The sequence below is a fragment of the Orcinus orca genome, chromosome 18 (assembly GCF_937001465.1).
Source record: "Orcinus orca chromosome 18, mOrcOrc1.1, whole genome shotgun sequence".
Taxonomy (NCBI): Eukaryota; Metazoa; Chordata; class Mammalia; order Artiodactyla; family Delphinidae; genus Orcinus; species Orcinus orca.
Window position 1 is genome coordinate 9,126,930 of NC_064576.1, and position 23,486 is coordinate 9,150,415.

The 23,486-nt window shown below is 38.2% G+C and overlaps 1 protein-coding gene across 3 annotated transcripts in view; it reads left to right on the forward strand.

Annotated features, from left to right (window-relative positions):
* The window catches only part of FGF14 (fibroblast growth factor 14), a 620,737-nt gene that overhangs the window by 496,548 nt on the left and 100,703 nt on the right, over window positions 1-23,486 (forward strand). For all 3 annotated transcript variants that reach the window (XM_012534402.3, XM_049701200.1, XM_004273621.3), the window contains exons 2-3: window positions 4,009-4,119; window positions 10,123-10,226. In XM_012534402.3, coding sequence (XP_012389856.1) covers window positions 4,009-4,119; window positions 10,123-10,226 — 215 coding nt within the window. The remainder of the gene's footprint in view (window positions 1-4,008; window positions 4,120-10,122; window positions 10,227-23,486) is intronic.

Sequence of the window (23,486 nt, forward strand, 5' to 3'; positions counted from 1 at the left end):
ATATCAATTAAGTCCATCTTGTTTAATGTATCATTTAAAGCTTGTGTTTCCTTATTTATTTTCATTTTGGATGATCTGTCCATTGGTGAAAGTGGGGTGTTAAAATCCCCTACTATGAATGTGTTACTGTCGATTTCCCCTTTTATGACCTTTAGTATTTGCCTTATGTATTGAGGTGCTCCTATGTTGGGTGCATAAATATTTACAATTGTTATATCTTCTTCTTGGATCGATCCCTTGATCATTATGTAGTGTCCTTCTTTGTCTCTTCTAATAGTCTTTATTTTAAAGTCTATTTTGTCTGATATGAGAATTGCTACTCCAACTTTCTTTTGGTTTCCATTTGCATGAAATACCTTTTTCCATCCCGTTACTTTCAGTCTGTATGTGCCTCTAGGTCTGAAGTGGGTCTCTTGTAGACAGCAAATATATGGGTCTTGTTTTTGTATCCATTCAGCCAATCTGTGTCTTTTGGTGGGAGCATTTAGTCCATTTACATTTAAGGTAATTATCGATATGTATGTTCCCATTCCCATTTTCTTAATTGTTTTGGGTTCTTTTTGTAGCTCTTTTCCTTCTGTTGTGTTTCTTGCCTAGAGAAGTTCCTTTAGCAGTTGTTGTAGAGCTGGTTTGGTGGTGCTGAACTCTTTCAGCTTTTGCTTGTCTGTAAAGGTTTTAATTTCTCCATCAAATCTGAATGAGATCCTTGCTGGGTAGAGTAATCTTGGTTGCAGGTTTTTCTCCTTCATCACTTTCAATATGTCCTGCCACTCTGTTCTGGCTTGCAGAGTTTCTGCTGAAAGATCAGCTGTTAACCTTATGGGGATTCCCTTGTGTGTTATTTGTTGTTTTTCCCTTGCTGCTTTTAATTGCTTTCTTTGTATTTAATTTTTGACAGTTTGATTAATATGTGTCTTGGTGTATTTCTCCTTGGATGTATCCTGTATGGGACTCTCTGTGCTTCCTGGACTTGATTAACTATTTCCTTTCCCATATTAGGGAAGTTTTCAACTATAATCTCTTCAAATATTTTCCCAGTCCCTTTCTTTTTCTCTTCTTCTTCTGGAACCCCTATAATTCGAATGTTGGTGCGTTTAATGTTCCAGAGGTCTCTGAGACTGTCCTCAGTTCTTTTCATTCTTTTTTCTTTATTCTGCTCTGCATTAGTTATTTCCACTATTTTATCTTCCAGGTCACTTATCCGTTCTTCTGCCTCAGTTATTCTGCTATTGATCCCATCCAGAGTATTTTTCACTTCATTTATTGTATTGTTCATCATTGTTTGTTTCATCTTTAGTTCTTCTAGGTCCTTGTTAAATGTTTCTTGCATTTTGTCTATTCTATTTCCAAGATTTTGGATCATCTTTACTATCATTATTCTGAATTCTTTTTCAGGTAGACTGCCTATTTCCTCTTCATTTGTTAGGTCTGGTGGGTTTTTATCTTGCTCCTTCATCTGCTGTGTGTTTTTCTGTCTTTTCATTTTGCTTATCTTACTGTGTTTGGGGTCTCCTTTTTGCAGGCTGAAGGTTCGTAGTTCCTGTTGTTTTTGGTGTCTGTCCCCAGTGGCTAAGGTTGGTTCAGTGGGTTGTGTAGGCTTCCTGGTGGAGGGTACTAGTGCCTGTGTTCTGGTGGATGAGGCTGGATCTTGTCTTTCTCATGGGCAGGTCCACGTCTGGTGGTGTGTTTTGGGGTGTCTGTAGACTTATTATGATTTTGGGCAGCCTCTCTGCTAATGGGTGGGGTTGTGTTCCTGTCTTGCTAGTTATTTGGCATAGGATGTCCAGCACTGTAGCTTGCTGGTCGTTGAGTGAAGCTGGGTGCTGGCGTTGAGATGGAGATCTCTGGGAGATTTTCGCCGTTTGATATTATGTGGAGCTGGGAGGTCTCTTGTGGACCAGTGTCCTGAAGTTGGCTCTCCCACCTCAGACGCACAGCACTAACTCCTGGCTGCAGCACCAAGAGCCTTTCATCCACAGGGCTCCTTAATTTGGGGTGATTCGTTGTCTATTCATGTATTCCAATTCCACAGATGCAGGGTACATCAAGTTGATTGTGGAGCTTTAATCCGCTGCTTCTGTGGCTGCTGGGAGAGATTTCCCTTTCTCTTCTTTGTTCTCACAGCTCCCAGGAGCTCAGCTTTGGATTTGGCCCCACCTGTGCGTGTAGGTCGCCGGAGGGCGTCTGTTCTTTGCTCAGACCGGACGGGGTTAAAGGAGACGCTGATTCGGAGGCTCTGGCTCACTCAGGCCGGGGAGGGGGGGGGGGGGAGGGAGGGGCACGGAGTGCGGGGCGGGCCTGCGGCGGCAGAGGCCGTCATGACGTTGCGCCGGCGTGACGTTGCGCCAGCCTGAGGCGCGCCGTGCGTTCTCCCGGAGGAGCTGTGCCTGGATCCAGGGACCCTGGCAGCGGCGGGCTGCACAGGCTCCCCGGAAGCGGGTGTGGAGAGTGACGTGTGTTCGCACACAGGCTTCTTGGTGGCGGCAGCAGCAGCCTTAGCGTCTCATCCCCGTCTCTGGGGTCCGCACTTTTAGCCGCGGCTCGCGCCCGTCTCTGGAGCTCCTTTAAGCAGCGCTCTTAATCCCCTCTCCTCGCGCACCGGGAAACAAAGAGGGAAGAAAAAGTCTCTTGCCTCTTCGGCAGGTCCAGACTTTTCCCCGGACTCCCTCCCGGCTAGCCGCGGTGCACTAACGCCCTGCAGGCTGTGTTCATGCCGCCAACCCCAGTCCTCTCCCGGCGCTCCGACTGAAGCCCGAGCCTCAACTCCCAGCCCCGCCCGCCCCGGCGGGTGAGCAGACAAGCCTCTCGGCTGGTGAGTGCCGGTCGGCCCTGATCCTCTGTGCTGGAATCTCTCCGTTTTGCCCTCCGCACCCCTGTTGCTGTGCTCTCCTCCAAGGCCTCGAAGCTTCCCCACTCCGCCACCCGCAGTCTCCGCCCGCGAAGGGGCTTCCTAGTGTGTGGACACTTTTCCTCCTTCACAGCTCCCTCCCGCTGGTGCAGGACCCGTCCCTATCCTTTTGTCTCTGTTTATTTTTTTCTTTTGCCCTAACCAGGTACGTGGGGGGTTTCTTGCCTTTTGGGAGGTCTGAGGTCTTCTGCCAGCGTTCAGTAGGTGTTCTGTAGGAGTTGTTCCACGTGTAGATGTATTTCTGGTGTATCTGTCCCCTTTTGGTTTTAATAAACTTCCACTGCCCTCAACCTCAAGCCATTTGGGCCAAGAATCAAAAGCCATATTGTACAATTTTACTGTCCTTTTTAGTTGTATAAGTTATATAGGATTATCTTTTTAATTCATCTAATTTGTCTAGATTATGGCCAGAGAGCTTAGGTTTGTTATTGTGTCTTGCCCTGAGTTCAGAGGTTGATTTACACATTTTCCTATGGATCACACATAAGTACACAGATGTTTCTGTGCAAGTTAGGGTGACCATTTAGACATCAAGGAAACACCCTCCATATCAGGGCTTTTTAAAGAATGTGTACCAAATGTTAGTGTGACTTTTTTTTTAATACAGCTTTTTCACATTTTGGAATTCCTTGTCAAATTAAGTAAAAAGCCTTTAACAATGTTTCTTGTTAAGTCTTTAACAAGGTTAAGAAGCCTTTAACAAGGTTTCTTAAAGCCAGAAGTTTGCAAAACTCTTGTCCTGCCATCCTGAATCATATTAGTTTAAACTATTAAGCTAGTTAGTTTAGGACTTAACTAATAACTAAACTAACAGATTAAGTAGTTTAATCTTTTAAGTAACCAACCATTTAAATACACACATATCAGTTTCATAAAATGACCTATTAGCTTCAGCTGATGACTGCAGTTTCTTCACCTTCTGTGATTAGCATCTTCCAGGTTTGAGAAATACAGAGACATCTGGGAAACATAAAATAAAAGGTGCTATGTCCATAAAATACCCTCTTACTTCTGAAAAAGAAAGAAAAGAAACAGAAAAGAAAAAAGAAATTCAATTGTGACACATTGTGAGGCTTATGACCACTATGTTTGCCTTTCAGATCCCCAGCTCAAGGGTATAGTGACCAGGTTATATTGCAGGCAAGGCTACTACTTGCAAATGCACCCCGATGGAGCTCTCGATGGAACCAAGGATGACAGCACTAATTCTAGTAAGTGACAACCTCAGGCCACCAGTGAACACAATTGGTAGAAGATACACTGCTACTTAAATGACTTTTAAAAATACACTTGCAAATATTGGGTTATGTTCATTCATTTTTACAAATGTTACACAATAGAATGCCATTGACAATTTTACTTGGACCACATGGCTGGAAATATTCATAGAGCCACAAAAGAAACCTGTCATTTTAAGAGACGTATTAGTTAATCTTTTCAGGTTTTTTTTCCAAACAATTGTCATATCCAGCATTATTGTTACTTTAATCTCATTATCATCAAAGTCAAGTAACTACACTAACACATTCAGGTGAAAGTTGATTACATGTTTACTTTGGAAGTTTTATCTTTATTAGGCCTGTAGCTTCTTAATGATAACTGGAAATTAAAGAGTTACAAGGATTAGTTGTTTCAAATAATAGAAATGTTATGTTTCAAATAATAAAAATTTTATTTTTAAAATTCTTTGTGTTCAACAAGATAATATCTTTCTTTATAGAGAGAACATGAAGGCTGTGTGCTTTTAAATGCATTGTACAAATTATTTATTTGATAAAATTGGGTCTGTGCTTTTATTTATTTTTTTAAATTAAAAAGCCACCCACTTTCCCTTGTTTTAATGTCTGTCTTCATTTTACTATTTCTTTATATATAACTTTTCTTTGTATTTTTATTCTGGTGCCCAGCCCTCTTGTTCAATTGTGTTTTCCTTTCCCATTTTCTGTTCATATTGGCCTCTGATTCCCTTTAGTTTAGCACATCAGTTCTAAAATAGACACACTTTTTATTGCTCAGGAGAATTAGTGAAAAGCAAAAATTGATTTTATTAGAAATATTTAATCCCCTATTACTAGTAGATATGAATCTTTTCATTGATTTATCATTTATCCTTCATATACAGAACATCATTCTATGGAAAGAAGGAGGCTTTGAATACATATAACCAAATTATAGATTCTTCCTGTTTTAAAGTCTAGTAATCAACTTTTGAGAAGCACTGATTCTGAGAGCAGCTAATGATATAGACTATTTTTGCATTTGGTGTTGCTAAGTGAAATATCAATATTTTCCCAGCCATTGTGTTTATATTTTAGAGTTTGGATGTCACTTCATTTTTAATTTTTCTTTCAATTTTAAATATTTTCTTTTTTTATCTACATTCCCCTCCTATTCAATGTTTAATCTTTTCCTCTCTTTGTTTATATTATGTCGTCCTTTTGTACTTTAAATTTTTCCCTGTCATATTTGTTCATTGATTTTTGTTCACTTTATTTCCTCTTTTGATTTAGAAAAAGAGAAGGTAAAGCAATTCAGATACAGAGAAGAAAGAGAAGACATTTTTATTCATAAGACTGATGTCAAACATTGTTTACTTTTTGGGATTTTGATATTAGGTTGAACTTTTAAAATCATCAGCACTTGACCATCTTTGACCTACAAAAGATGTCAGTTTCTTCTGATTCATGTTAATACATATATATCTGCTCATTTTCCTTTCCCCACTTTTAACTCCTTACCCATTCTTTGACAAAACGCATTCTCTTTTTCTTACATCTTACAGTCATGGGGGTCATGGACTTTAGAGACTCCTAAGTTCTGATGTCTTCAATGTCCTCTGATTTTCTTCAGCCAGAGTCTAGTAGAGCACGAGAACAAGTTTTCCATAACTATGGTTATGATAAGAGCTATGACACTGATCTATCAGACTAGAGGTTGATGCCATCCATTTTGACAAAGTTTTCAAGAAAGGAAATATACTATAGCCGTATGAAAATGCTGCTTAGTTGGACTTCCTGGGAAAATAATTTCCTTCAAACAAATGGTTTATGAGTTTTTTCCCTACCTTCTCCTTTTGTTTTTGTAATGCCAGACAAATTGGTTATTTTTCATTATGGACTCAATATCGAGTTAAGAAGTGTCAAGTAGACACTGTCTTTTAAAAGCATATTGCTTCACAATTGAGTAAGCAGCACAGTATTTCCTAAATTGTGAAAGTACAGATGTAGACATTATACACACACGTGATTATAGCTGGTTATCTGCATAATATTAAATACTAGACTGGAAAGCTGAGATAGTAAAAGATACTAGACCTTCTGTTCCTGAATGTATGAGGCTTCTTTCCTCCTATTGTGTAACTGCACCGGAGGAACAAGAATCTCTGGGTGGCTCGTGAAATCCTTTCTAATCCCCTCAGATACTGGTGAGGAACAGTTCTGGGAACCAAGCAGGAACAGGAGCCCCAGTGGACAAGCAAATCAGAACCAAATCAGAGTGACCTCACTAGAGGGATTTCGATTCCTATGCAAAGATCTGGCCCATGGTTTCTTTTCTTACAAGTTACCATTGCATTTTATGTGCCCTTTAAGCCAGTTAGGTTAGTTTCTTCACCATTTCAACATTTGCAAAGACAAAGCAGAACAGAATAAAACAGTCTGAGATAAATGTTTCCTTCTCAAAAGGTTATAAAAATTGGATGATTGTAAAATTTAATAAAACTTGGCAGATTGTAGCAGCTTTATAAAAGCAACGGGAATTACTAATTAACTCTACTTTTGTGTACTATCACCATCTTAATTGAAAAACACAGTTTTTTAGGATGAATTTTAAGGTATTTTCTTTTCTGTGGTTTATCACAGTAATCTTCTACTCCTAGGGAAATGGTTAGCCCTGAAAAGTGTTCTTTAGAAATGGGGGCGAGCATCAGAGATGCTGACAGACAGGTCCTCATTAGAGCACTGCCCTTTTTTCTTGAGGAAGGCTATGATGTAATAATTCACAAACACATTCCTTTTTTTTATATTTCTCTGAATGCAAAACAAGGATTAGTCATCTATAGATAGGAAAAATAAAGAGAAATAACCTACACGTCACCCTGATGTCATCCCAGAAGTCATCAAATGACAAAACTGAGGCTTGAATCTTCCAATTTTTGTGATTTGAGCTCAATAAATAGCCCACTACTAAATATGAGATTACTTAAAACTAGGTAAAGTCGAACCAACCTGCTCAGCTTCCTTTGTCAAAAAATTTAAATGTGTTGGAAAGGAGAAAGGCCTGCAGGCGAACCTGATACTAACGTCCTCTCAGGCTTAACAGCCTGAGATCTAGAACTATCTGGGCAAGAAAATGGTCCTAGTAGAGAGGTACTGGAGCAACTCACCTGCTTACCTAGGCTTGCACGTGCCCTGGAAAGATCTTTCACAAAAGGTAGTGAGCGCCTGGCTTACCTCATCACTACACTCATTTTCCGGGATGTGTTTCTTTAAAATTCTTAGAGTTTCCCTTCTATCTACTAAAGGTCAGCATTACCATGACTATGGTATTTGATTAGGGAGTGGTTTTCTTCCCCAGTTTGCTTCTGGGGATGCCCCGGGGTTTTTCCTGTGCTCTTAAACTTCTTTGTCCCCGTTACCAGATACTGCAAGCAGAAGAGGACTATAGAAATATCCATATGCAATAACTATTGCAAGATCAAAGCCTCATACAAACCAATCCCTCTCACCTTAGAAGTTCCCAACCTGATAACTTGCTGTTTGAAAATGGCCTGACTCACAGTGCCCACTCCCCGAAAGGCCTTAGGAGGGTGTTTCTTACCTTGGCTGTAGGTCGGGGTCATTTGAGGAGCGTTTGTTTTTAAAAATTCGTTGTGCCCTAAACCCACTCCCAGAGACTGATTTAATTCCATTGATCTGGAGTTGGGCATGGCCACCCTATTTTATGAATACAGCTAGTTTTAAAGTGCAGCCAGGGTTGAATGAAATTCACTATTCTATGGAGACTGGAGTGTTCTGCAGAATGAACAAAGTAGCATGGACATCTTCATTATTCTTACTCCCCTAGGTCTTGTGATATTGCTTTATAATTATGTTATATACAAAAAGAGTGAAAAAAACGTAATGATGTTTCATTTAATGTGGGTATCTGTGGTTTTGATTAGCGCCATGGTTCAGTCATGGTCAGCTCTGAATAGGCGTCCACGTTACGGTGGTTCTATGGATTCACTTTCCGTTTTCATCCTGTAAATTGTAATAACTATTATTTTAATTATTATTCAGGTCACAACCAAAATCCTAGGGAGGGGGACAGTTTTTTTTAGTACAGTCATTTTAGACTGTCTTCTATAATTTTACTCTTTCCCATACTGTGTTATTTTAGTGAGTTCTTGCTGCACTTACCTTCTAGGATTATTCCATCTGGCCTATATCAATTATATGGTACCTACAAATACCATTAGATATGTACGAAGGTTAGAATAGTTAAGTTTGAATAGGTTAGGATAGAATAGTTTGCATGGATAGATGTACAATTATGGTTTTCAAAAAAACTTTTGCACATAAATCAGGAATTACCCTATGATGCCCATCCTTTCAAAATATAAGGGAGATGGGACAGTTCAGGTATTATAGAAAACAGTGAAAATGGCCAATGGCTTTCTCCCATGAAGAAGGAATACTGAGAGTTACCATGACACAAATACTCAATAAATCCACACTCACGTTTAATATTAACTAATAGAAATAAGCAAACAGAAGCCTTGTTCCTCCATAAGGATATCATAAGCCCCTAGAATCCAACAGAAGACAGTCCAGTGTTAGTTTGCATCATGAAAGCTAATATCCACCTAACCATATATGCCCCTGAGTGTTCTTGCAGGATAATTTTCTAGGGCCATGGCCTGCCATTTTCCTTCCATCATCTGACTAGCACAGACATCTTGAGATCTCAAGATCAGTAATAGGTAATAATTGGAAGAGAGGGCATAATTTTCCCATACCCTATTCAGAGAAAACATGTGCCTTGGAATTAAATAGAACACAATTTAGAAAGTCCATTTAAAATTATGTACTGAGTAAACCTATCGATATAAGTCAAAATTGCCCACATTTTTGAAACTATGTATCTTTTGTGGAATAAAGGTGAGAGCCTTAACCTAAGATATTTTACTTGTACATTTACTGCGACATTTTAGTGTTTTCATTGCCTCTTCTGGCCTGGTTCTATTACTTAGAATTAGACTTGAATTAAGAACTAGAATGGGAGCAGATAACCTCTCATAATTAACAGTTATCTTATAAATGTGTCTCTGATAAAATCTCCAAAATCATCCAGCAGTTCTCACCAAGAATGGTGCTAGAATACCCGCTACACAGTCACATGTAACCATGGCATGGAAATGCATTATTAAGGATGTTAAGACTTTTTTTAAAAAAAATCAGTGATAACATTGCTGTCTGCACAATGTAAAATATACGTAAAAATACATTTCTGTCAATAAGAGAAGAAACAGAACATGGAAACATGAGTTTTTATCTCTGTCGTGGGTAAAATTGAATACTTTTCCCTCTTTGTTTTAGTTTTCACTCATAGTTTTATGAACTATTAATAAAGAAAATTATCTATGAAATTTGCATGCCATTCAGTTTGATTAGTTCTTTCTAAATTTAGCACATTGGCAGGTGCATATCATTTCCGGGCTCTGCTGGCATATCATGTTGGTTCTGCAAGAGTAATTTAGTTTTGGAATTACCTTTTAAACTTCTTGCCTGTCCTACATTGCAGTGATGAAGCAAACCTTCTACTTAAAAGACCAGAATAAACACTCAACTTGGGCTCTTAAAATTCTGCTTTTTCAGAATCTTCGTAGCTTATTTCTTTTGGTATCAAATGGTGTCAGAGACTGTGATACTATAATCACGATTACAGGCTTGATTCTAGAATCACAATTACAGGCTTGATTCTGTTTATTATGCCATCAGTTCTTCAGAATGCTATAGGGAGACTGCTAAGATCTATAAATTGGAGCTCAAGTGCAAATTTTACTTGTAACAGAAACTTCTTAAATAGAGTAATAAAAGTTAATGAATTGGAACTTCTCAGAAGGTTGTAAGAAACATAATGTTTCTCAAATAGAACAAATGAGACAGAGAAAAGTGATGGAGATGCTTTGCTTCTTCCTGCCCTTTGGTGACAGACTGTCTTTCTCTTAACAGCACTGTTCAACCTCATACCAGTGGGACTGCGCGTCGTGGCCATCCAGGGAGTGAAAACAGGGTTGTATATAGCCATGAATGGAGAAGGTTACCTCTACCCATCGGTAAGTAGCATGCCCAAGATATTGGCCATTCATTCAATGTCTGCAAAATAGCGAGAGCATCAACCACAAAAGTGAGAAAGTTCTGTCTCATGACTCTCATTTTTGCTTTAGTATTTGACCTTTACTGCAGTGCTGTAGGAGCTATTAATTCATTAGTCATCAATGTTTGATAATATCAGTGTATCAAGTGGAAGAGTTATATCACCTCTTAAAATTGTGCATTTGCATATTTTTATATGTCCCAGTTCACAGAAAATTGAGCAATTTTGAAAGCGTTGATATTGATATAATCTTTTTCTACTGTTTAGAATTGTGCTTGTCTTAGGGAGTTTCTTGTAAAAGATTATTTTATAGAAAGAAACAGAATAAATGGGAATTCTACAAAAGTAAATTTAGGAGAGATTAGTTCTTTTAAAAGTGAGAATTCAGATTGAGTAAATGCTTTATTGGGAAAATAATTCTATTATCAAAATGGATATTGCATTTAAATTTAAGCAAGTCTCGGTTTTGTGTTAATGTGTACTAGTAGCTGGGCACCTTCTAGTCTCTTCTGTAATATTTACTGTTTACAAATAATTCATATCCAGGTATACTGTATCCATATATTATAATGCAGCTAGAATTCATATCTGTCACAAGTCCAAGCAATAGAGACTTAGATGTGAAAATACTTCTTTCCATTATTCCTTGAGCAAAAGTGGATAAAATCATGGAGCCTCAAAGAAAATTCTCTTATTTAGGTTTGCATGTCATCTTAGTATAAATTCTTTAAAACTCTGTTGTTAAATATCATCATCAAAAAAACCACATGTAAACATACATACATACACACACACACCTAAAACTTAAGCAGAGAAGAAGCATCCTCTGGGGCCTCCCATGCAATGTGATACATTTTCTTCAGCAAATCCGGGAAATCTGTCAAAGAAGATGAAATGTGAGCTGCAGATTCCCTTCGTGGTGAGCTGGGAAATACTCTTGTCATTTGGAACCTTCCTCCACCTTCCCTGAAGGGTGTTCCTGCACACAGACCTGGGCCCTACATTATGCAAATTGCATTCTGTTTCACAAGATGAATATTCAACATACTGGGAGCAAGAGGAAGCTAGAATTCCCTGTCTCCCCTTTAGGAAGAATTCGATTCAGATAAAGATCATTTTCTAGAGATACCTTATTTCAGATAAAAGTCAGTTTCATTGATTTGACATTTGTTCTGTTATTTTTGTTTCTTTTACCCGCAAGTAATCTCTGAGATGCCTAAAAATTATTAGATGCAGTTTCTGCCATAGCTTCTAGTTCTGTTTCTGCTGATGATTTTATCATGTTGTCCTGCTGCGGTATATGCATTGATGTAGGGGAAATGTAAATGTTTGATCTTTTTGCTTCTGAGATGCTCTCTGTTTTCTTGTGATGAGGTTGCACATGTATGCCATTTTTCTAAAAGGTAGAGAATATCATCGTGAGTATGTGTCTTAGCTTAAAATCCAAGTGCTGGTTCTGTTCAGTGCAGTCTAAGTGGTGCAGCAAGAATAGAGTGAGGACAGAGCTGGCTGCCCAGTCCAGTCCTCGTCACCTTAAATATGGCCTTTCCACCCAAAAATCAGATCTGTGGGCAGCACGTGCCCTAGGATTAGTCCCAGTAACACCATCAAGCTTTTTATCTGACCCACTGTTTTCTACTCTCACCTTCCAGATTCTCCAGGTTCTTGGCTTCTGTGCCTCCCTTTTGGTGTCTTGATTCTCTGATTTGCAGATCTTGGTTTTCTCCTCTTCTCATTTTTGACTCTTTGCTCTGAACCCAGGACGTGGTAAGGAGCCCTCTATTCACCCAGCCTTACCCTAAAACGTCCCCTGCGCAGGCCAGGCCCTTAGAATCCCCAGCATCCTGTAGGAAAAGGATTTAGATAAAAATTGAATGCGATTTCCAGTTTTTACTAATATTCTACGGTTAAAGTGCTCTGTTTATTTCAAGGTAATGAAATTTGAACTTCAAATATTTCAGGGAAAAAGAATGTTTTCCCACATTCAGTCCTTTATTCCATAATTAGTTTCTGAGAGCCTACTAAAATAATAATCTAGAACAACACAATATAACAATTACTATAATATGTAATAATAATAATGGTTAATATGTATCTAGTGCACTCTGCCTAGCACTGTTCTAAGTGCATTACAGTCTTAGCTCATTTAATTCTCCCAACCAATTAAGCAAATATTGTTACAATGATAATACTGATGAACAGAGAGCTTAAGAATCTGTGCAGTCACCCAGGGAGTCGACAGAGAAGACAGGATTTGAGCCTTATTAGTCTGACTCATTAGCTTACATTTTTAACTGTTTCACTGTACTGCTTTCATGTGCCACACAGTTTTCATAATATGGTCTGGCACCCATTCTAAGAAGAAGTTACAAACACAAGATGATGTAATAAAAATCTTTAGAGAATTGTTACCTAGGGAAGAAACTTAATTTCAATTATTAAGAAGTATCATTTGAAATATAATCTGTTTCCTTTGGAGATTCTCAAGTTAAAAAATCGTAGAAAATGATATTTATCGGAGGAAAGGTTGATATTATATACTGGGTGCTTAATATTCTTAAAATGTATCACAGGTAACGTTTGAGCTTAAATTTTTAAAGCCGACGTGGTTAACCCAACTAAGAAGTTTTGAACTAAGCTGAATAGCTTTTTGAAAAGGAAAACTCCACTCAAGCTAAGATTTAAAGGAAAAAGTTAATGAAGATTGAAGTCCGAGAAACAAAGGAATCTGTTTTAAGCTTATGCCCACTTTAAAAAGAACAAATTAGACTAGTGTCTGATATGAGACCACTCTTATTGAGGATCTATAAATTTAGAATGTAGGCAATAAAATACTCAGATCATTCAAAGTGAGTTCCGTTAAATGAAAGTCACACTAGGGATCTGGCTTGGAGTGTATATTCCTCTATTTGTATTTCAGGAAGTGACTCTCATAATCCTTTGCCATCCAAATAAAGATATTTAATTTGTCAGATAATTCCACCTCAGGGGGATGAAAGAAGGTATCTTGACTGAGATGTAAATAATCACATTTCCAATGCTGAAGGTACTTGTTCCCTGTGGAATCTCTTCTTCAACATGACAAGAGTCGTTTCTTTTGTGGTCATAATGATTGTAATATGTTTCTTGAAGATGCCTCTCAAGAGATTTGATGTTAGATACAAACAGTTTGCTTGAAGATAGAATGCAGGCTGCATGGTCACAGAACAGAAACTGACAAGGAAATACTTTTTTAAAGAATTAGTTTAAAATGATATTTAGGAAAAATGCATGTTGACCAACTATAAACTGTTTATAGTGCACTTGTATTTCTGTGCCCATGGAGTGATGTGTGAGTTCTTTGCTCATCCCTGATATCTGTCTTGTCTCTGAATAGCATCTCTGGACATCCATCCTCAGGAAACTGGTCACTATTTATCCCAGTGCTGGTGGGGTACCCTAGCCATGCCTCCCAGTGTTCTGTTTTTCTTTAGGTACCAGGCAGTACATGAGATTAATCATGTAATCTGAGCTACAGTGACTGTCACTGGCCATCACTATCCATTGCAGGTGAGCCAAGGGCCTCAGTAGCATCTGATGACTACTCATCCTGGGGACCAGCCTTTTGTTCTTTGATGTGACCCCTGGGAGCCGGGAGGCAAAACTATAACTGAGCAGGTTTCCATTCATCTGATTACACAGAGGTGCCCCTTCCATTTTTCATCTTTCATTCTTCGTCTCTCTGAACAGGTCAATTTCTTTATCTTAAAAGTATATTAAATTTGAGATGATAGTTAATGTCTTTGTTATTCTAAGAATCTATGACTCTATATGCATGTTTTTCTGCACAAACAATATCTAACACCTTTTGAGAATGTATATATGTGTTGTGTGTGTGTGTGTATATATATATATATATATAATTTGTGTGTATCTAGTTTGTATGTGTTTCAGTGGAATTACACATTGTGCCTAAATTACACACACATTTATTTCCATGATTACAGTTCTGATCAGAGTGTTTCTATTTCTTTGTATGAAATGTTAAATAATAGTTTTAAAATTTACACCTATTCTAAAGGTTTACTTACCATGCTGAATATATATTTCTTTTTTTATCAAGTTTTCCTGTGGTCTCTTCCACATTATGACTCAGTTGGATATATCATCCAGGCTCAAAATGGCTATTATCCTTTCTTGGTATTTTGGCTCAGATAATTTCTAGTAATAAGAAAGCAACTATAGTGCTTCAGTTAATTTCTCTCTAGCATTCATGTAGTTCCTATGACGCTGAATACTGATGCATAGAATATGATTGATTATGACAAAGGCAAGAATGCCGTCGTTCTACTTAAGGTCACTTACCAGCAGGAAAAAACAATTTAGAAACAAAAGCAAATGGTAGACTACATATAACTAATTTTAAGTCATCTTTGGACAAAAGGAAAACGTGAAACATCCTATTCTTCTACTGTTAGGTTGATAGTAGGCAATAAAAATAAATAAATAGACGTTCAGGCTCTCCAAGTTCCAGTGCCATTTTGTGGAATTTGGAGGAAGGAATTGAGGTTGAGATGCAGAAGATACTAATAGGAAGAAGAGAGAAAAAAAGAGAAGTGAAAAGAAAAGGAGATAATAAATCAGCAGTAGGAAGATGCGTTAGGCAGCATTGGGGAAAAGGGGGAGAAAAGAAAGAATGAAGGGAGGATGGGAAAAGGAAACGGCCAAGGGAAGAAAATGGGGAAGATACATCACAAGGAGGGGAGAGAGGGCAGGTCACACCTTCACTCCCTCCATCACATGCCTGGAATCCATCTGACTCCTGGCTCCGGCCTCCCACTATGGGGTGGAGAAAACAAAATCCTCCTTCTAGAAGCACAGTCTGGAGTTTCCAATCACACCTAAAATATTTTTTCTTCTCTATCCCCATAACCACTTTCACCTATTTCCCCTTCCAGAATGGTAGCTATGCCTGGTTAGTATTGTAGCTGTATTTAACTTCCAAAGGATTATACCTGTAAGAATTAGTGGAAAGAGGTGAGTGGCAGTGTGAAAACCATTGCAGTAGTCCAGGTGAGGGATGCTGAGTGTATTCAATGGAATATTATCAGCCTAAAGAAAGAAAGAAACCTGCCGTTTTCAACAACATGGATGAACCTGGAGGGCATTATATTAAGTAAAATAAGCCAGACACATAAAGAAAAAAGCTGCATGATCTCACTTGCGGAATCTAAACAAGTCAAATACATAGAAGCAGAGACTTGAACTGCAGTTGCCAGGGGCAAGAAGGTAGGGGAATGGGGGAATAAAAGAAAAAGAAAGAAAAAAGAGGGAATTAAGTAGAAATTGCAAACCGCAAACATGTGTTTTCTTTGGACAGACTGTGTGTGTGTGTGTGTGTGTGTGTGTGTGTGTGCATGCATGCACACACACACATACACATACACACACACTGTGATCTGAATGCCTTTAGGTTGGGCAAGTACGCTACAGTCTACAGTTTGGCCACAGTGACAACTACTCCTTTTTTTTCTTAATTTTTATTGGAGTATATTTGAGTTACAGTGTTGTATTAGTTTCAGGTGTACAGCAAAGTGAATCAGTTATACATATACGTAGGTCCACTCTTTTTTTTAGATTCTTTTCCCATATAGGCCATTATAGAGTACTGAGTAGAGTTCCCTGTACTATACAGTACGTCCTTATTAGTTATCTGTTTTATATATAATAGTGTGTATATGTCAATCCCAATCTCCCAATTTATCCCTCCCCCCACTTTATCCCCAGTAACCATTAGTTTGTTTTCTACATCTGTGACTCTACTTCTGTTTTGTAAATAAGTTCATTTCTAAGGGAAGACACTATATACACAGTAACTTTGTTTCTACACACAAGTTAACTTTGTTTCTGGGCCTAGAGACACTGGTGTTGGCAACCTGGGAATTAAGGGACTGGAAAGGATGAGAGATATTTGAAAGTGTTTCTTGGGGAGTTATGGGAAGAACTCTGCAGTTGACTGGGTAGGGGAGGTGACGGAATCACGGCTCACTCTGGTATGATTAACTCAGAACCTGGTGAGCTGTGACGCTTCCCTGGAAGAAAACAAAACCCAGAAGGAGGAGGGAGCCTGGGTGGAGGAAGATGCTGCATTCAGTTTTGGAACCAGGATTTCCAGGTGGGTTATAATCCCACTGCTGGATGCTGACTCATGTATCCTGGAAGAATCACACCAAAGGGCTGTCTTAAGAATGGTGTGCAGATGGAGAAAGAATTGTTCTGTGACGGATGGTGATTGTTTTCTTTTCCTGCTGAATGTCAGACAAGTTGCAGAAATAGGGTCAACAGCATCTGCATGGATGAAGTTAGATATCAGAAAGAACATTATTAAGTATCATGACTTCTTGAAAAATCATTCTAATATATTTTGCTTGATTTCTAAATATACAGAGTCGATAGAGGCAATTTTGGACACCGGGTAGTAGAGCAGAGGACTAGCTGCGTAAATTCATAACTTGTGCCTTTATAGAAATGATGCTAATAATATGGGAACAAAGTATCAGGCCTTTGGAGGTTCTTATAGTAACTCGCAATCCTCATTATACATAAGACTTACTCAGATAGCATTGTAAATATCCAGATCCCAGGACATTAACCTAAAAGGTTCCCACTCAGTGAGTTCAATACTCCTCAAAATCAGAATCTTGAATATGTGTCCCAGGCATTTCTAACACACGTGCCTGAAGGAGTCCCCCTTGATAAACAAGGGTCTGCATCACTGTCTCAGGAGCTGTGACTCTGAGATGACATGATTTTATATTTACCATTGCTTTATGATTATTGTTATTGTTGTTATTTACAAATTCATGGTCCAGTTCAAGCCCCTTTGAAGTAAGCAGAATGATGTGACCATAAGTAGTGCTCGCCTGTCCCACTGATCAAATGAGCTGGCCTTTGAGGAACTGCACAGAGAAAAGACCCAGCTGTGATCACTCTGCTCAATCTGGAAAGAATAGGACAAGAAATGTGTCCTTGAGCACCAAGATAATACAGGGAAAGACAGGAATCTTGCTGAGACTTGATAAAATGAAGTAAGAGAAATAGAAACAAAGACATTGAATTTGCAACTAGTAACAGCTGGTTTTCAAACTTGAAAGAAAACTAGTCTCTTCACCATGTGAAAAGCTCAGGGGTTCCCCCTGAGATGATCAGCCTGGGGCCATCGTGCTCTGCTGACCTGAAGGGCTGGCTCAGAACAGGGACATCCTGTCAGAGCAGGTTTTCAATGACAACAAAGCTGGGTTGCTTCAGAAGTGAACTCTTTTTAGGATTTTTTTTTTAAAAATTACTTATAAAATAAATATATCTATATTTAATAAATTGTGTATTTTTCCTAAGCCTCTGTTTCCTCGGAGACAAGTCTGTTTTCCTCTAAGCAGGACCTTCCCACACAAGTCCCATTTCTGGAACAAAGGAGGCCTCCTTCTGCCCTAGACAATCAGCAGGTTCCTGATGCTTGGAACTTCTTTTCCGGGTCCTGTGAAGAGAGTGGGGTGATCCCATGTGGGCCCACCATTATATAAATTTCTTAACTATACCAAAGACCCTACACCTCACAAAAATTAAACACATATGTCTGATAACAAGAGTGCAAGAAATATATAGAAGATCATCTCTGCTCAGTATAATTGTTCAGCACTTAAATATAGGCTGAAGAATCAAGCACTCTGTAGAGTTGTGTATAATCATAAATTCATGTATTTGCTCATTCAAATCAACCAGCATTATTGTATGCCTCCCACTGATACAGCTATTGTGCTGTATGTATGTGCTGGAGCTTCAAAGATACGTGAAAAATTCCCGATTTAAAAACAAACAAGCCAACAACCAAAACCCTCTGAAGTCCAATAGATATGAGGAAATCACTCAGAGGGCATCTTCGCTAGATGAATTCTAAGTCTTTTCTCCAAACCTGTGATTCCATGATTATGTTTGTACGTTTCCTATCACTCCTTTGATAGTGGTGGGTACGTAGCACGTCTTCAATCTGTAGTTCTTGATTGCTTATTGTTAAGGTGGAATCAGTTTCACCAGCAAATTTTATGAATCTATTCCTTGAGTGCCTTCCTTGTTCATGCTATTTATTATGCATTCCACTTATCTTTTTTCCCCACAAAAAAACATTAAGCATCAGCAAAGAAGATAGGAGTCTGTTAATTTCTCGAGTTAGAATTGCAGAAAAGCACTTATTTACACATTTCCTTTCCTGAAAGGGCATGATAAACTCACAGAGGCAGAACTCGGATATGCAATGTCTGCCTCTATAGCATGGTCATATTTACATTAATGGGTGAGTGGTAATGCTGTCTTCACCTTAAAAAAGAATCTCAAGGCAAAAAAGTAAACCCTGATTTCTAGTAAATTGTCGCTACCCCTTGAACAATTTAAAGCAAGAGCATGAATAATGATAATTAGAGAAAGGACTTCATTGTTTCTATATGTTCATAAATGATATACTTGTAGTGTCAAAGAAAAAATATCATTGCATTTTGCAATTTTATCCTACTTTAGGGTGAAAACTATAAAATACTGTAGATAGAAACAAAATTTAGGTTAGATCTAAATGTTTCAATTTTTTAAAAACCTGTTATTTGTAGAGGATGGATGGTAGATGGTGAAAGGAGTTTTTATATGTAAGGAATTTCAAACACTACCTGAAAAATTGAGTCCTAAATCAATAGATAATATTTGAGAACAAACTATCTCTTTGTTTTCATTCTCCACACCATGAAAAAACTTTTGCCAAAAAAACCCAAATACATAAATGCTAAGAAGGCCGATATACCATATAATGAATGACAAATCAGCTCTAACATTAAAGCAGTAATTAATACTACTAAAATTGGGGGAAAATTGTGATTCTTTAAAAAATTGTGTATGTGGAATGCCTCCTTATTGAAATTGTATACACCATCCACCCAAGTAAAGTTGAAGGAGTTTGTTTCTGATTACATATTTTACTTTTAGAGAATTCTTTCTATTTCTGGGAATGGGGTTGTATGTAAGCTACTTGCCAGGGACTCTGAGAACCCATGAGCCATGAGTTCAGGGTGGGCTCTGAACAGAAATTGGGTGTTTCTATCAGTTTCCTCAATGCAGCCCATTTCTTAGTAATTTACATTCCATTTCTTAGTTACTGGGAATTAATAAGAAATATTATTTAGGGCTTCCCTGGTGGCGCAGTGGTTGAGAGTGGACACAGGTTCGTGCCCCGGTTCGGGAAGATCCCACGTGCCGCAGAGCAGCTACGCCTGTGAGCCATTGCCACTGAGCCTGCGCATCCGGAGCCTGTGCTCCGCAACGGGAGAGGCCACAACAGTGAGAGGCCCGTGTACTGCAAAAAAAAAAAAAAGAAAAAAAAAAGAAATGTTATTTAGAAAATAATTCATAAAACTATGACTCATTTTTTTTCCAGAGAAACTACTATAGTTACCATTACTGAAAAACCAAATTGGCTGTTTTTCTTCACATTATTTACTAAAATTGGAAAAATTGTTCCTATAGTGAAAACTGTATTGTTCACATATATAGTTTTTGCATATGTGAACTCCATACATTTTAACTTTGAATTATTTCTCTATATTATGGAAGGGTGTTTTGTGCTCTGAGCTACTTAGGGTTTCACTGAATGTTGGCTGTTTGTCTTAAGGTGATGTATTCAATTTGGATTGCAAGTTCGTGGAAAGGTACATAGTGTACTTCTGAGTAAGGACATAGTAGATCTCTTGAGAGTTTTATTTAGAGTTAGATATTGGTTTTAAGATCTGACAACTACATGAAATGAAGAGATGAGTCACTTGTTAATAGGTACATCTCAACCCATGCAAAAGCATCATAATTGGTTGTTATTTGCTGTCCCAGTAGAGAAAGATACTGAATGGGAACGAGATATTTCTGTGAGGCTTTGGAATTGCTACGTCTCTGACAAGATGGAGATATTTTATTTGGTTATTAATCCTGGATCCAGGGCACTATTTAGCAGAAATAGGTATTTGGACAACCAGGAAACATTATTCTACTTTACTCTTATGCTGGTACAAATAGTACCGAAAGGTACTAGCCTGACAAATGGTGAATACTGGTTTATGTCATGAGAGGAGGAGCTTGCATCCATGTCACGCAAGAAATTAGCTGTGAATGCCTTTCACAAGGGCATCGTGACAGGGGGTTGACCTTCACTGACTCCCCATTTGTGTTACATTCTCCAGTTAACTCATCTGTCTCTCAGCTCTGAACCCTTTATAACACTGTTTCCACTCTCTAAACCTGAGGCTGAGTGCATAAGAGATCCAGATCCTTGTCATGGCCAATTATTTTCCCTTAAGAGCTGCATATTTATTGTGGTATGGAAACAACTGTATTTATTAGGAGGCACGTAAAATGCTCACAGTGCAAAGATGCACATTCATTTGCAAGCACCTCCTCTGCAGTCAGTACTTATTACTCACATTATTTTTGCTATTGTGTTAAATGGTAAAAAAAAATTATGTAACTTCAGAAGGAATAATGACACCTGCATTATTCATTATTTAAATATTGCCATTTAACGTTTTGCTTTCTATCCTATAACCAGCAATTAACGTTATCGATAGAAGCAATGGAAAAACATTTTTGTATTAAGAACTTGCAATTTAGATAACTCTACTTACCATATACCCTACTCCTACATTGGTTTTATTCCAATTTCAATTAGAATTCTATGTTTCTTGCAATATTAATAATAGAAAAAAATCAACTTTCAAACTGTTCAAAAGTTCTCTAGACAGCTTTTACCTAGGGATGAGGTAAGAGGCATTCTCTTAATGTCCATGGAGAAATAAACTCTAATGTGAAATATCATATTAATATAAAGGAGGAAATTATTAAGAAATTGTTCCACAGGTACCATAAATGGGTTAACTATTTTTCTAATGCAATTTGAGTCCTTTACAAGACTGTTTTTATAGACTTAGCAAAGCCAAATGTATACCCAGGAGAAATAGCAGTGAGCCTTTAATTTAAAATTACATTATGTGAGAATGCTTGTACATTGAAATGGGTAGACAGAAGAATTGCCTTGGGTAGTAGTTCCCTTGTGTTTATCTAAAAAAACCAAAGAACACCTTGTAGGAATTTGAATGCAAAGTTCTTATTAATTTTTATGCATCATTTATGCAATAACAATAACCAAGAAAAGGAAAAAGGAACCATGTCAGGAAAACTTGATTGTGTCAGACTTCGGTTCTCTGAGCCCTGAAAACCTGAAATACCCTGATTTTATTATTTTATTCCTGATGGTCAGTCTTTGGGACCAGTTAGAAATTCCTCAGACTTGTTAAACCATTAACCACCAGGACTAAAATACCATGTTATTTAAATTTTTAATGAATAATAACTTCATTAGACATTCTGTTCCTAATGTGACTAGGGAAAACTATGGAATGTGGTACATTGTAGCACTTCATTTCAATTATTTAATATTCCAGTCATTTGCTTAACAAGAGACTTTGCCCAAGGGTTTGCTGAAACACTGAATATCTGGCAAATTACTGTGTACTAATTGATCCAGTGGCATGTTAAAATTACCTCAACCATTCTGCTCAATACTTAATTGTATTTTCTGTTGGTGTCAGTGTTCTACCTAGAAGTATTTTGTCCTTTAAAATAATTTTTTACTTTGGAAAGAAAGTGGTAGAAATGCATTATCGGTTACTTGAGAGGTTTTTACATTTGAGGCCGTAACGGTGAGAACAGCAAGATAAAGGTGTAGAAACATAATGCCCAAGTCCTGGAAATGCAGAGACTGCAAAGCCCCCGAGTTTTATGTATTAATGAACTAATCTTGTTAATCCCACTTCAAAGTGAGTTTTGCAAGGGTAACTCAATAATCTTTAGGGATGACTGCATCATACCTGAGTATATGTTACCACAGGGGAAAAATAGAATTATTGTACTGGGGGCTCTGTCTAGTGTGTGTGTGTGTTTGTGTCTAGCTGTTCTATAACCACAAACTACTAACACTTACTCTTTTCCTACACGATGAAAAGGGTACACACATAGAAATTAGTATTCTGATATGTAAATGTGGTTATTTTCTCTTAGTTCTCATCTAGGTATTTTTCTGAATACTCATTGTGAAGTCCTATGAACATAAAATCAATCTTTATGGATAGTGTATAGAATTTGTAATTCACAAATCCAGTTTTTTTTGTTTTGCTTTGTTTTTTGCTGTATGCAGGCCCCTCACTGTTTTGGCCTCTCCCGTTGCGGAGCACAGGCTCCGGACACGCAGGCTCAGCGGCCATGGCTCACGTGCCCAGCCGCTCCGCGGCATGTGGGATCTTCCCGGACCGGGGCACGAACCCGTGTCCCCTGCATTGGCAGGCAGACTCTCAACCACTGCGCCACCAGGGAAGCCCAATCCAGTTATTTTTAATTCTTCAAAGAGTTCTTCTTTTAATTCTTCTTCTACAACTCATTTCTTAGATGGACAACAGAGTGGGATTGGTAGGTGGACATGTATAATGGGAGGAGAAAATACCCAGTTCAGAAGACTGAGGGCTGTCAATGCCACCAGCACTAATTGAAGCATTTGGGCCCTCTTGGTGGCTCTGAGAATTCTGAATGACTTTTTATAACATGATGATGACATTTGAAACGCTTTCCAAGAAATAGATGGAACACTCAGTCCTGTTTTCTTTGATCTTCAGATATTGTGATTATGTTCTGGCAGAATGATGGCAACTAATTACATAAGGTCAGCAAACATCGACATGCCTATCACAGACACATCACGAACAAGTCGGGACTTCCCCAGCTGTGTGGTTGGCCTGGTGGGCACAGTGCCAGCAGCAACATTCTCTCTCTGACACTTCTTCTGCCGCAGAGAGATCCCATTTTGGAAGCGCTGGGTTAGCAGGGAAAGAGGGGGGCATTCTTCCTCTTCTCTGCTTATGTCCCAGGATCTCTCTTCAAAATTTTAAAAAGACTAAAATTATGATACCTGCAAAGGGCATTTCTATTGATCCATCAGTGTATGTACATACTTGTCATCACCTCAAATGCAGATTACACTTAAGTACATGGTTCTTCAGATTCGTGCTCACACAGTGTCAATTCTTGTAAGAGGTCTGCAAATATACTGGTTTTCTAAGTTTCATAAAGTCTAATGAGTTTTAAAGAGAAATGAAATAACCTTTCTGAG